At 36.3% G+C, this 15,575-nt stretch overlaps 2 protein-coding genes across 3 annotated transcripts in view; one reads left to right on the forward strand and one right to left on the reverse strand.

Moving 5' to 3' along the window:
• The window catches only part of VMP1 (vacuole membrane protein 1), a 127,935-nt gene that overhangs the window by 92,432 nt on the left and 19,928 nt on the right, over nt 1-15,575 (reverse strand). For both annotated transcript variants that reach the window (XM_047832385.1, XM_047832384.1), the window contains exons 2-5: nt 11,707-11,808; nt 9,020-9,155; nt 3,812-3,902; nt 2,435-2,545 (exon numbers count right to left, since the gene is read on the reverse strand). In XM_047832385.1, coding sequence (XP_047688341.1) covers nt 2,435-2,545; nt 3,812-3,902; nt 9,020-9,155; nt 11,707-11,782 — 414 coding nt within the window. In that variant the 5' untranslated portion in view covers nt 11,783-11,808. The remainder of the gene's footprint in view (nt 1-2,434; nt 2,546-3,811; nt 3,903-9,019; nt 9,156-11,706; nt 11,809-15,575) is intronic.
• The window catches only part of PTRH2 (peptidyl-tRNA hydrolase 2), a 57,259-nt gene that overhangs the window by 15,179 nt on the left and 26,505 nt on the right, over nt 1-15,575 (forward strand). The window lies entirely within an intron of this gene.

The raw sequence follows: 15,575 nt of genomic DNA on the forward strand, positions 1-15,575 counted from the left end.
ACTCCAACCACTCTCCTGAAATATTTAAAATTTATGGCATCTTTTGTTTTTATTCCACTTGATTGCTCTCTGCAAATTCTTTTTTGTAAATATCCCCTCCTCTCCATACTGCCTGCTACCTCCATGGAAGCCTGTGTCTTTCAGAAGGATTATCATAACTGCCCATCTTCTTTCTCTCCCATTTTCAATCTATCTCCCACACTACATCCAATATCATATGTTTAAAATGCAGATCTGGTTATTTTACTTGTATTTAATTTTAGCGCATTTAAAGTAATTCTAAACGCTACTCACAAACAAAAATCAAATTTATTTAGTGCTGAAAAAAGTGGCCTGATCCACTCTGCACTCCAGTTTATTATCATCAGTGATAATGCCACAAAACTTTTATACAGCTCTTACCTATAATGCAACAGTTTCAGATGTTCCCTAATTAAATCTTCATACTTGCTGAACTAATATGTATAGTATTTACTTTAATGAGAGAGTATAATACCTTCCCTCAAATAGCTATTGAAGAGTTTCTTCTATTACACATTCCATTAAATCTGCACTCTGATCCCCCAGCAGAAGTAACTAGTTAATTTATGGAAGCAAAGACTTGATTTTTCACTCAAATGAATTTTATAATAATTATTATTTGTATGTTTCTAAAACCTTTACTGGATATCAATGGAACTAAAATAATAATGTTTTCACATCATGACATTTTATAAATGTCACCTTATAAAGGTTTCTCATGGATATGAAAAGAAACAGGAAACATATAACTTCCTTGTTTCAAATTTCTTTACCCTAACTTATTGTGCAATTTCTACATTTCATTAGAATCACTTTTAAGATTCAGCAGAATCTGCTACCTGGGTTGCTTTTTAGATACTTCTAAATTAATCCAGTGCTACAAATTAGTTCCTTAATCTGGTTTTCCCAAAGAATCTCAGAAGAAAGATTTAGAACAGACTGGTAACCTATAACCTCTAATTCCTTCTTTTCTCCTCTCCCTCAACCTCAAATATAGTATTATATGTCTAAGAATTTAGTTTTTTTTTTTTTTTTAATTTTTTTTCAACGTTTTTTATTTATTTTTGGGGCAGAGAGAGACAGAGCATGAATGGGGGAGGGACAGAGAGAGAGGGAGACACAGAATCAGAAACAGTCTCCAGGCTCCGAGCCATCAGCCCAGAGCCTGACGCGGGGCTCAAACTCACGGACCGCGAGATCGTGACCTGGCTGAAGTCGGACGCTTAACCGACTGCGCCACCCAGGCGCCCCAAGAATTTAGTTATTAAAGAAACACTGATATGGATTAGTTCTCTGGGATTATGTCCCTATTTGGGATTAAATCAGCGAGCAATCATGAACAGAATTCTAAAATTCCAGATTTTAAACTCCCATAAACTTGGAGAAGTTATGAATTATAGATTCTCAAATTATTCTTCAGACTATTAATTTAGCAGCCTTCTGAACAATCATTCCTTAATACTTACCATATCTGCTTCTGAAATGAATTCATTGAAACATAAAGATTGGAAACGTTTGCTGTGTTGAACTTTATTCAGGAATCGGTACTGCTGTGACAACTTTTCACCTGTCTTTCCCCAATCAAGATCAGGCTTTTTTCAAATATGGAATTGTTTTCAATTCCTCAGCAAAAGGAATAGAGTGAAACAAGAGAGGAATCCAGGGCACAAAATCTGATGAGCACTCACTCCTCAAGTCCATACTTACATGACCGTGAGAGTGCCATTTAAATTCTGTTCCTTAGATGTCTTGCTCATCACCCCCTGGTCCTAGCTCTGCTATTACATCAGTACATTTGTTAATGTTTAAAGGAAAACCTATCTTTTATCTCCCCATTTTCAACTAAGTAAAACAGTATTTTTGAGGAGGGGTACATTTTATACTTTGATTTAAAAGGATTTAAGAAAGCTTTCAGTTCGACATGTGTTATATATACTTCATTAACTACATTCAGTAAGAATACCAAAAATGACTATCCAGGTGTATGCATGTGGTACTTGAGAACATGAGGGAAGACACCATTTCTCATTTGCTGATTAACAGAGAAGCAAACTGTTCAAATTAATTCTAAGCCTTACATGAAATCTTGTACATTTAAAGAACTTCAGCTATTAAAATGACCATTGCATAAGCAAAAGAACCATTATTCCAAAACCTGGAAGGAACATTTCCTGGCTGAATTAATTTAAGTGAACAATCTCAATTGCCCAAGGGTTTTTCCCTCTTCTCTTTTTAAATCCTCAACCCAAAAGGAAAAACAAAACAATTCTAAATCAAACTTAAAAACACATGATTTGAGGATTAGAGTGCTTCTAAAATGCAAAGGTAGATAACTAAAAATCTTAGAATTTTAATTCCTCAAGCACCAATTAAAACATCTCTTTCAATCTTGCTTATTAAAAGTTATTCTTACCAGATAAAGGAGGAAGGTGTGCAGCCCTGTTCCAAGCCCAACAGAAGACAAAATTCCTAAGCCTATCCAGTAGGCATACAAGAGAAATTGTTTCTCTATACGTTGCACATACTGAAAAACAAAATGGACGCAGTGGGGGGAAAAACAAACTTGTTAAGCAAAAATACATTATTTATCACCTACAATCAAACTAAAACAAACCAACTAAAATAAGTTTCTAATAGGAAGAAAGCATTAAGAATAAAAATTCCTTGAAGAGGCCTAATTCCTCGTATATGTGACAGCAGAGAGACAAAAAATTCATCTAATTAGAATACAGATCTTGTTTTTAGACCTTTAAAGTCCTACTATTGTGAATGACATTTATAGGAAAAATGCAAATTACTAATATGATTTAACTATGAGAATAAAAGTTTTAAAGGTATTTAAAAGTTACAAAAACTTTAAGAAAGCATCATAATAAACAGTGGTAAGAGTGGGACAGTTGTTCACATATTTGTGAATGGAATATATTCTTCTTAATCAAAGTACAAAAACGGAATACAATTATTTTTGTATATTGAAGACCAAGATGCTTTTCAAACAAGAGCAAACTGAAGTCCACTGAGCTATGGACTTGTTGGAAGCATTCCACATATTAGATTCTAGACTCTCACACTGGCAATTAAATTCTTCAAACCAGTTCCTTACAAACTCTTAATGGCATACATATATTTCTTCAAAATAGTTAAAAGAAATGCATTTAAAACTATAAAAACTTCTCTGAAATGAGAGGTGAACTGTTGTAAAATATAAAACAATACTACTTTAGAACCATTTCCTATTAGAATACATTAATGTTTTGCTATTTTTAACCAAAGTTTTGACTAAACACCATCAGGAAAGTTACATTTGAATCCTTGAAAATAAAAAGAAATGATATATGCTGAATATAAATGCTCAGCAGCCATGAAATGCCACAATATTTTTAATATTTGATCTTTTAAGACATTGAGATATCATTTATGATATAAATGTAAAAAACAAAACCAAATCTAAAAATGTGGAGGGCAGAAATTTTATCAAATCCACAACAGTCCCATTTTGAAACTGTTTGGGATTAGGGAGGGTACAAGAATAGAAACAGAGGGGTGTCTAGATGGCTGAGTCGGTTAAGCGTCTGACGCTTGATCTGGGCTCAAGTCATGATCCCACAGTTGTGACATTGAGCCCCGTGCCAGGTTCTGTGCCGGCAGTGTGAAGCCTGCTTGGGATTCTCTTTTTCCCTCTCTCTGCCCCTCCCTGGCTGGTGCTCTCTTTCTCTCTCTCTCTCTCTCTCAAAACAATCATTAAAAAAAACAAATAAAATGGAATAGAAAGAGTTGCTGAACCTCTTACCTGTTGATGTGCTCCTTCAACACAATACGTAGCTATAAGTACAGCAAGCAGCAATAAAAAAGATACCACAATGCTTTGACGATGCCATAATCTTAAAAACAAAAATAAATGAAATATCTCACAGTCTCATTTTTAGGATTCAGCACTCCCAAAACAATTTCTTGTTGAAGCACTTAGGTTGTTTAGCACAGCTACAGAATGTTTTTTGGGGTTAAACTCTTGTCCTTAAACATGATGGTCTCTTAGGGTACAGAAGGAGGCCATGAGCAGATACATAGTATAGAACACCCAATTTTTTTTTATCATAAACCCTATGGTAACCTTTCCCTTACCCAAAAGACTGATCTAATATAATGAAATATATATATAATGAAAAGAGCGCTGGCCTTCAAGTTAGAGGACCTGGATCAGAGTCCCTAAGTATTACACTTTGAGTAAGATGTTTAACCAATCTGATTCTATGTCTTATTTTTAAAATCATAATACAGTTGGGGTGCTTGGGTGGCTCAGTTGGTTAAGTATCAGATTCTTGGTTTTCCCTCAGGTCATAATCTCACTGTTTGTGGGATCGAGCCCTGCACTGGACTCTTTGCTGTCAGTGCAAAGCCTGACTGGGATTCTCTCTCCCTGTCTCTCTGCCCTTCTCCTCTCTCTCTTTTAAAATAAATAAATAAACATTTACAACTAAATAAAAATAAAAATAAAACAAAATAAAATCATAATACAGTTGACCCTTGTACAATATGGGTCTGAACAGTGCAGGGACTACATGTGGATTTTTTACAGTACAGTACTGTAAGTGTATTTTCTCTTCCTTATGATTTTCTTAATAATATTTTCTTCTCCCTAGCTTACTATATTGTAAGAATATTGTATATAATACATATAAGGTACAAAGGCTTCTGGTCAAAAGTAGGCTATTACTGGGGTGCCTGGGTGGCTTGGCAGAGCATCCAACTTTGGCTCAGGTCATGATCTCACAGATCATGGGTTCGAGCCCTACGTCGGGCTTTGCACTAACAGTGAAGAGCCTGCTTTGGATTCTCTGTCTCCATTTCTCTCTGCCCCTCCCCCACCTCTCTCTCTCTCTCTCTCTCTCTCCCTCTCTCTCTCTCTCTCTCTCTCAAAAATAAACATTAAAAAATTTTTTTTAGGGGCGCCTGGGTGGCGCAGTCGGTTAAGTGTCCGACTTCAGCCAGGTCACGATCTCGCGGTCCGTGAGTTCGAGCCCCGCGTCAGGCTCTGGGCTGATGGCTCGGAGCCTGGAGCCTGTTTTCGGATTCTGTGTCTCCCTCTCTCTCTGCCCCTCCCCCGTTCATGCTCTGTCTCTCTCTGTCCCCAAAATAAATAAAACGTTGAAAAAAAATTTTTTTTTAAAAAGTAGGCTATTACTAGTTAAGTTTTCTAGGAGTCAAAATTTACACACGGATTTTCAACTGTGTGGGTATTGACACCCCTAATCCCCATGTCATTCAAGGGTCAACTGTAATCATAAACTTGTTTTACTGCTTTCACAGAGTTGCTTTAGGGATCAAATGAACTGAAAAATATTACAAAATGTTTAATAAACTGTATGTACAATAAAAATGTAAGATACTATTAAAAATAATAACTTGGGGCATTCAGCTGGCTCTGTCAGTGGAGCATGTCAGTGGAGCATGTCGTGATGTCAGGACTGTGAGTTTGAGCTTCACGTTGGGTGTACAGTTTACTTAAGTTAAAAAAAAATATAGGCATCCAACTCGGCAAGGAGGAAGTCAAACTTGAGAAAATTCTTTGCAGATGACAGGATACTCTATATGGAAAACCCAAAAGATTCCACCAAAAACTTGCTAGAACTGATCCATGAATTCAGCAAAGTCGCAGGATATAAAATCAACGCACAGAAATCGGCTGCATTTCTAAACACCAATAATGAAGAAGCAGAAAGAGAAATCAAGGAATTGATCCCATTTACAACTGCACCAAAAACCATAAAATACCTAGGAATAAACCTAACCAAAGAAGTGAAAAAGCTATACACTGAAAGCGATAGAAAGCTTATGAGAAATTGAAGAAGACGTACAAAAAAATGGAAAAATATTCCATACTCATGGACTGGAAGAACAAATATTGTTAAAATGTTGATACTACCCAAAGCAATCTACATATTCAATGCAATCCCTATCAAAACAATACCAGCATTCTTCTCAGAGCTAGAACAAACAATCCTAAAATTTGTATGGAACCAGAAAAGACCCCGAATAGTAGGCAAAGCAACCTGAAAAAGAAAACTGAAACTGAAAGCATCACAATTCCAGACTTCAAAGTTGTAATCATCAAGACAGTATGGTACTGGCATAAAAATACTTAGATCAATGCAACAGAATAGAGAATCCAGAAATGGACCCACAAACGTATGGCCAACTAATCTTTGACAAAGCAGGAAAGAATATCCAATGGAATAAAGACAGTCTCTTCAGCAAGTGGTGCTGGGAAAACTGGACAGCAACGTGCAGAAGAATGAACCTGGACCACTATCTTACACCATACACAAACATAAACTCAAAATGGATCAAAGACCTAAATGTAAGAAAGGAAGCCATCAAAATCCTCCTGGAGAAAGCAGGCAAAAACTGTTTTGACCTCGGCCACAGCAACTTCTTACTCAACATGTCTCCGGAAGCAAGGGAAACAAAAGCAAAAATGAACTACTGGGACCTCATCAAGATAAAAAGCTTCTGCACAGCAAAGGAAACAATCAGCAAAACTAAAAGGCAACCGACAGAATGGGAGAAGATATTTGCAAATGACATATCAGATAAAGGGTTAGTATCCAAAATTTATAAAGAACTTATCAAACTCAAGACCCAAAAAACAAACCATCCAGTAAAGAAATGGGCAAAAGACATGAATAGAAAACTTCTCCAAAGAAGACATCCAGATGGCTAACAGACACATGAAAAAATGCTCAAATCATTATCAGGGAAATACAAATCAAAACTACAACGAGATATCACCTCATACCTGTCAGAATAGCTAAAAGTAACAACTCAGGCAATGACAGTTGTTGGCAAGGATGTGGAGAAAGAGGAAGCCTTTCGCACTGCTGGTGGGAATGTAAACTAGTGCAGCAACTCTGGAAAATTGTATGGAGGGTCCTCAAAAAATTAAAAATAGAACTACCTTACGACCCAGCAATTGCATCACTAGGTATTTATCCAAAAGATACAGGTGTGCTGTTTCCAAGGCACACATGCACCCCATGCAGCACTATCAACAACAGCCCAAGTATGGAAAGAGCCCAAATGTCCACGACATAGGAATGGGTAAAGAAGATGTGATATATATATACAATGGAGTATTACTCAGCGATCAAAAGCAATGAAATCTTGCCATTTGCAACATTGTGGATGGAACTAGAGTGTATAAGTCAGAGATTTTTGCTAAGCAAAATCAGTCAGAGAAAGACAAATATATGACTTTACTCATGTGGAATTTAAGATACAAAACAGATGAACATAAGGGAAGGGAAGCAAAAATAATATAGAAACAGGGATGGGACAAAACATAAGAGACTCTTAAATATAGAGAACAAACTGAGGGTTGTTGGAGGGGTTATGGGTGGAGGGATGGGCCAAACAGGCAAGCGGCATTAAGGAAGATACTTGTTGGTGGGGTGCCTAGGTGGTTCAGTCAGTTAAGCGTCTGACTTCAGCTCAGGTCATGATCTCCCAGTCTGTGAGTTCAAGCCCCACATCAGGCTCTGTGCTGAGAGCTCAAAGCATGGAGCCTGCTTCAGATTCTGTGTCTCCCTCACTCTGCCCCTCTCCCACTCACATTCTGTCTTGTCTCTCAAAAAAGAATAAATGTATTTAAAAAAAAAAAAAAAAAAGGAAGATACTTGTTGAGATAAGCACTGGGTGTTATATGCAGAGGATGAATCACTGGATTCTACTCCTGAAATCATTATTGCACTATATGCTAACTCACTAGGATGCAAATTAAAAAATAGTAATAATTAAAAAACAAAAAAAGATGGGGCACCTGGGTGGCTCAGTCAGTTGAACATTTGGCTTTTGATTTTGGCTTAGGTCATGATCCCAGGCTCATGGAATCAAGCCCTGCGTTGGGCTCCACACTGAACATGGAGACTACTTGGGAATCTCTCTCTCTCCCTCTGCCCCTCTCCCCAACTTGCATCCATGCTCTTTCTCTTAAAAAAAAAAAAAAAAAAAAATAATAATAATTTGGAAACCAAGTTCAAAATGATAAGGCATGTAAAAGTTCAACTTGTTCTTTATGATATCTGAAACAGGCCTGATAAGTACTAAATTTAAAGATACAACACATTTCCAGGGAAGAGTCCTCTTTCACTGGCTGAAACTGTCAGTAAAAGTGCCATGTATCCTGAACTCTGTCCTACTAAAGATTCAGTGTGTCTGGTGTACACAAGCCTAAGTTCTCTTAAAGGTAAAGCCAGAAGATGGGGCGCCTGGGTGGCGCAGTCGGTTAAGCGTCCGACTTCAGCCAGGTCACGATCTCGCAGTCCGTGAGTTCGAGCCCCGCGTCGGGCTCTGGGCTGATGGCTCAGAGCCTGGAGCCTGTTTCCGATTCTGTGTCTCCCTCTCTCTCTGCCCCTCCCCCATTCATGCTCTGTCTCTCTCTGTCCCAAAAAAAATAAATAAACGTTGAAAAAAAAAAATTTTAAAAAAAGGTAAAGCCAGAAGAAAAAAATCTTGTTTCCTATGTTATCCTTTGTGTAAAAGATTCAACATGAGACAGAAGTCAATTGCAATAATCTAGTGAGCAAATAGCAGTATGTTCCCTATTTTTCTTGAAACTATAGAAAGGAAAATAAATATATTCCTAAAACATTCTAAATTTTGGGGCGCCTGGGTGGCTCAGTCTGTTGAGCATCCAACTTTGGCTCAGGTCATGATCTCACAGCTCATGAGTTCGAGCCCCATGTCAGGCTCTGTGCTGACAGCTCAGGGCCTGGAGCCTGCTTCTGCTTCTGTGTCTCCCTCTCTCTCTGCCCCTAACCCACTCACATTCTGTCTCTGTCTCTCTCAAAAGTAAATAAAAATGTTAAAAAAATAAAAAACAAAAATAAATAAATTTAACTAATTCATATGGAAAGAGCAGGAGGTAGAGAGTAGGAGATTGTTAAAGATTTCTAAAATTAGTAAATAAAATTTATTTAAAAGGTAATGGAAGACTCTTTACTTTGAGGTCCATTCCTTCAAGATTACTAGGATTTCCAGAGAAAAATACTGCAAGGTAATAAGTGGCTGTCTCCACAGGACAATATTCTGCCTCTCTTCCCGATCCCTCCTCTTCTTTTCATTCATTGAAGAAGGGTCTGAAAAACATTAGGGCAGAAGTTAAAAGAGAATGTTCGCTTTTCCCAATCACTTTAAAAATTCACCTACTTTCCCATATCACATTTGAAGGACTGTATACAAACCTCAAAAAATAAGCAATGTGATTCACGTTATGATACGTCTGGGTTAGGTGATTCTGCTCTGCTCTGAGGACTATTTTAGCAATTATTGTCAGGACACAAGTTACTTTTCTTGTACACTACTGGGATACTAAGTTAGCCCACCTTCCATGAAAGGTGATTTAGTATCACATCACAGAGCAAAGTGGTTTAGAGCTCAAAATGGGACGGCAAACTACTTGGTTCCAAATCTTGCCTACAAGTCATGAGACAGCAGGCAAGTTAGTTAACCCTTCTATCTCTCAGTTTTTTCTTTTCTGAAATGAAGATGAACATAGTACTTAACTTCTTTAGGGTCATCACAAAGATTAAATGAGTTAATATATGTGAAGCTCTGAGAAGACTCTGACACTTAGTGTACAAAGTTATTATCAAAATTACAAATGCACATACCCTATAACCCAATAATCCCATTTCTAAGAATGATTAGGTATGAGGTGATATGTCTTTTGTACAAGTTTATTCAATGCAGTGTTACTTGTCTTGGCAAAAAATTATAAACAACCTAAATGTTAACGGAAGACAGAGGAGTGGTTAAAGTATGTATACTGATACAATGGAATACTAAGCAGCCATAATGAAGACTACAGTTATAGCACAATCTCTAGGAAATACAAAGTTAAAAAATACCACAGTACAGGACAGTAAGTGTGTCATACTGACATTAATTTTAAATTCCAAGGGGTTAGGCGGCAGGGGAAGAATATATAAATGCACATGCTTATTGAGAGAAAGGAAAGAAAAAAACAACATGCAAAAGCTACTATTGTGGAGTTACTTCACACTAATGTGAAGAGACTATGACATATGCATGCTTATCTCTACATCCTGAAATTTTTGGTGCAATGATATAAAATTTATCAATAATCAGAGTAACCTGAAAGTCAGATAAGTGCTGCAAAATGTGCCCTGCAAGGCAATGTAGTGATCAAAACACAGAAACTACTATTTCAGATAGCTTGCACTTCTTCCAATGTAAGAGAATTTCTATAACAGAATATTACCATGCTGGAATATTATTTGCAGTATGTTTAAGATGTCAAACAACTACAAATCAAGAAGAAAACCATTATAATTAACATAAGTGAAAAAGCCTTCATTTCCTTTAAACACATGAAGGAAAGTTCCTACTTTAACCATCTATATAAATAAAAGCCATAGTTTCAGGGCTTTCAGGGCCTTTTATTATTATTATTTTTTTAAATGTTTGAATAAGTGTTAAATATACTGAAATTTACTACAAATTCCAAATTTGGCTAAAGTATAAATTTATTTGTTGCAAATGAAAATTTTAAAATAAACCCACAATAGGAGAGCCTGAATGGCTCAGTCAGTTAAGCGTCCGACTTCAGCTCAGGTCATGATCTCACGGTCCGTGGGTTCAAGACCCACATTGGGCTCTGTGCTGACAGCTCAGAGCCTGGAGCCTGCTTCAGATTCTGTGTCTCCCTCTCTCTCTGCCTCTCCCCTGCTCATGCTCTGTCTCTCTCTGTCTTCTTTCAAAAATGAATAAAAAAAAACATTTAAAATAAAATAAACTCACAATAATCACATTGACTTTTTGATAATTATACATTTAGGATTAGTGTAATAAGTAAATTTACAATCTACTTCTAAAGTTACAAAATAGCATGATAACACTGAGCACCAAACAAAGCCAAATAAATACTGACCACAGCATAAGATTAACAAATAATAACCTTGTACCCAGAACACTGGTGATGAAACTATGGCTAGGCTGCTTCTGCTATCACTGTGAAAATTCACCATATAGGCCCGGACCCATAAATTTCATTTACTAAGAGGGGTAAAAAAAGATAATTACTGTAGTCCCCCCCTCATCCGTAGGGGACATGTCCTAAGATGCCCAGTGAATGCCTGAAACCAGAGAGTACTGAATTCTATATATAACTATGTTTTTTCCTATACCTACATAGTTATGCTAAAGTTTATAAATTCGACACAGTAAGATTGACAGCAATAACCAATAATAAAATAATTATAAAAATATAGTTTAATAAAAGTTATATGAATGTAACTTTCTTAAAATATCTTATTGTACTGTCCTTCTTCTTGAGATTATGTGAGATGATAAAATGCTTATGTGATAAGATGAAGTGAAGTGAATGATGTAGGCATTGTGATGTGGCATTAGGCTATTACTGATGTTCTGACAATAGATCATTCTGTTTCTGGACTTCAGTTGGCCATGGGGAACTGAAACTATGGAAAAACAAAACACAGATAAGAGGCAGGGGGGATTTCTGTAATGTTATATAAAATATATAAGAATCTCACATACTTATCATATATTAACAAAAGACAGTAAATATTAGATATATTTCTATTTTACTCCACTGAAAAGGATATCATTTAAACCTGTAGATCTTCTCTCTCCAAATCACCATACCTGTGAAGTTTCCATTATATTGTTCCTTGTTCATTGCTACACGTCTCTGGTCACAATTTTTTCCATTCTCTGCCATTTCATAGATCAGTAACTCTTGAGGAGCTAGTAAAGCAAAATAAAATCCAATGACATGTTACATACTTCTGCTTTGCATTTATGACTGAATAAAACTGAGAAACAACATGGTTGTTCTTCATGCTGTTTGAATAATGTGTTTACACTTTCATCTTCTCTTTTATAATCAAGATTTGAATAATTTGTATAGAAACTCTAATAGAAGTAGTAAAAATATAAAAGCCATGTAGTTGTAAACCTTTTCCAGATTAAAACTTGGAGGCAATTTGTCCACTGCAAAACATAAAATACTAGCATCTTCAAATATTGATAAGCTAAAGTCTTTCTAACCCGTAATTTAGTATCGTATACACTACCTACTCAAACTTACCAGTCTTTTAGTTCTTTTAGCATTACTAGAAAAAAATGAATATACTATCAAACATGTCAAAAATGTTGATACAGATGAAAGACCAATTTTATTTAGGGAAAAAATTCTACTGAAAAAATAATATGAGCCTAAAAAAAGAAAAATCCTAAATGTTTAAGATATGTTAAATGCACTCTTTATATCATGTTTCATATTACACATGTAGATATATATTTTTACTTTAAATCCCTGTATTACAACATATAACTTGTGCTGACATGATTATTCTACACAAAAACATCAGATTGCCTATAACTTATCATTCTTTCAGGTATTAGTATGGCAAATCTTTCTACTTAAGAAGCACAGTACGTCAATCAAGTCTGCAATACAGACTCCTTAATACCCTCTGCATGTGCCAGGAATCTTGCTAGACCTATATTCAGCTGATTAGAATGTGATATGGTCATATAGTTTGTGAGCTGTGACTATTTTATTCCTTAACTAAAATTCTTTTTTTCTTTTAAGATTTTAAGTAATCTCTATACCAAACGTGGGGCTCGAACTCACAACCTTGAGATCAAGAGTCACATGCCCTACCCACTCCAGCCAGACGCCCCCTTGACAAAAATTCTAACTATAATTACTGCTCCCCAAATTTATGCTTCATAATGGAAAATAAATGAAATATTATGTATATATAAAAAGACTGGGAGCACCTGGGTGGCTGAGTCAGTTAAGTGTCTGACTTGATTTTCGCCCAGGTCCTGATCTCACGGTTCTTGAGTTTGAGCCCTGCATCGGGCTCTGCGCTGACAGTGCAGAGCCTGCTTGGGATTCTCTCTCTCCTCTCTCTGCCCCTTCCCTGCTCTCTCTCTCTCTCTCAATAAACAGATAGATAGATAAGACAGACTGAGCAAAGAGCATACATTCATCACTTCAAAAGAAGGTGTCTTAGACACAACCATTTGTGGATATCTTTGTTTTCTTGCCATCATTTCTCAACAAGCAAATAAACATATTAAGAAATGAAGTATAGGATTCAATTAGCACAGATGGATAGCCTGGAGTAGATGATTATAAGATTTAAAATTTGAAAATCTTGGGGCACCTGGGCGACTCAGTCAGTTAAGCGTCCAGCTTCGGCTCAGGACATAATCTCGTGGTTTGTGAGTTTGAGCACTGCATCGGGCTCTGTGCTGACAGCTCAGAGCCTGGAGCCTGTTTCGGATTCCGTCTCCCTCTCTCCCTCAAAAATTAATAAACATTAAAAAATAAAAATAAAAATAAAAAAATAAAGTTTGAAGATCTGGATTTGCATCACAGATTTGCCACTAACTAGTGGTATGTTCTTAAGCAAGTCTCATTTTTTCTAGATATCGATTTTCTTGTTTAATGTGTTTTAGATTTTATTTCAAAGTCATCTCTACACCCAACATGGGCCTTGAACTCATAACATCAAGATCAAGAGTCACATGCTCTACCAACTGAGCCAGCCAGGCAACCCTAGATCTTGATTTTATGTCCTACAAAATGAGAACAAAAATTCTCACTGTCACAGGATCACTAAGGATGAAAGAGTGTGTGTATGTGTATTTGGGCATGCACACCTGTGTATAACCACATCAAAAGGATAGGAGGTACATGAACCAGTAAACTGACTATACTTTAGAAACTACAGGGGCGCCTGGGTGGCTCAGTCGGTTGAGTGTCCAACTTCAGCTCAGGTCATGATCTCACGGTGTGTGGGTTCGAGTCCCATGTCGGGCTCTGTGCTGATAGCTCAGAGCCTGGAGCCTGCTTCAGATTCTGTGTCTCCTTCTCTCTCTGCCCCTCTCCTGCTCATGCTCTGTCTCTCTCTCTCTCTTTCAAAAATAAATAAACATTAAAAAAAAATTAAAAAAAAAAAAAAGAAACTACATGCTTCACTGCTACCATTCAGTGATGTCAGTGTCTTTCATTAAGTGCTCATTTAAAAAATTCTGGGATCGGTACCAGGCTCTGGAGACATAAATATGAATAAAACAAGGTCTTTGTCCTCCAGAGGGTCCTTCTTCCTTTTTTTTTTTAACTTAAAAAAATTTTTTTTATATAGTTATTTTGCAGGGGAGTGGCAGAGAGAGAGGAGGAGAGAGAATCCCAAGCAGGCTCCACACTGCCAGCATGAGATCATGACCCAAGCTGAAACCATGTGGGATGCTCAACTGACTGAGCCATCCAGGCACTCCGAGGGTCCTTCCTTCTGGTAGGGAAGCCAGATGAGCACAGGACTTCACTTAAAATGAAACAGATATATAGTATCCAACTTAGTGGGAAGAAAACAGGTTTTAGAGTCTAACAGAACTGGATTGAAACTCAAACTTCACAAGTATCTACTCCATGAATTGGACAAATTTCTAAATCTCTCTAAACATCAGTTTCTTTAACCTGTAAAATAGAGGTAACATGACACGTATCAAAGGTTTACTGTGAGAATTAAACAAGGTAATATGTATAAAATTATAATATATTGTCGTACCTTTTATATATACTAGCTACAATGATAAGGAGGAAGAAAGTACAGGACAAAATATGGGAGTTCAGAGGACAGGTACATTCAGAAGAGTTCATAAAAGCTGGAAGTTTGATTCTGTGAACTTAAGTCATACTTATATGAAGGTGTTTTCAAAAGACAATATAAATATAGCCAAGCAATTAAAAGGACAAAGAAAAATGAAGTTATTCTGTGGCATTCTCTAAGACCAGAGCATCATAATAGGTTCACAAAATGTAACTCTATTCCACAAATCATGCTTTCTGGGCTTTATTAATAAAATTAACTGAGGATGTTTGAAATGGACCATATAATAAAGGAGTTTTGGATTTTCTATCTTCTAATCATTTAACTAGAAGCCATACTTAAGTTCTATAAATACTTAAAACCACATACGTTCATATTCAGCCAAAATCTGTAGGCAATTCATTTCATAGATGAACAGCCATTTACCTACATCACAATAAATAACATGTAATTAATTTGCGACAAAAAGATTAACAAGTCACAAAAGGGCATGTGCACTGTGAAGAAAAGATTCTAAAACTTGCCCTCCAGCCAAATAATGTGATAATTGAACTCATTTCCCCAGCTTTACTCTTTCCTGTAGTAATCATCTTTAAGAGATAAAAGTTTATCCAAAAAAAATTGAGTTCATTTGAGTACTTACTTATAATAATGGTATTATGCAATTATTTGAAGATGTTTTTAAAGGTATTGCAACAGGAATTTTCATTTGAGCAAATAATGTGTTCTTACACAATACGCTACAAAAGAAAACAGCTTACTGACATTTCCTACTCAAAAAATTCTCTAGAAAACAAAATAGTCTGGAATTTTGTTTTGTAAGAAATAACCAAGGGAACTAAGTTATTTTCTTTTCATCAGTATACTTCTTACAAACAAAATAAG

Source organism: Prionailurus viverrinus, chromosome E1 (genome assembly GCF_022837055.1).
Source record: "Prionailurus viverrinus isolate Anna chromosome E1, UM_Priviv_1.0, whole genome shotgun sequence".
Classification (NCBI taxonomy): Eukaryota; Metazoa; Chordata; class Mammalia; order Carnivora; family Felidae; genus Prionailurus; species Prionailurus viverrinus.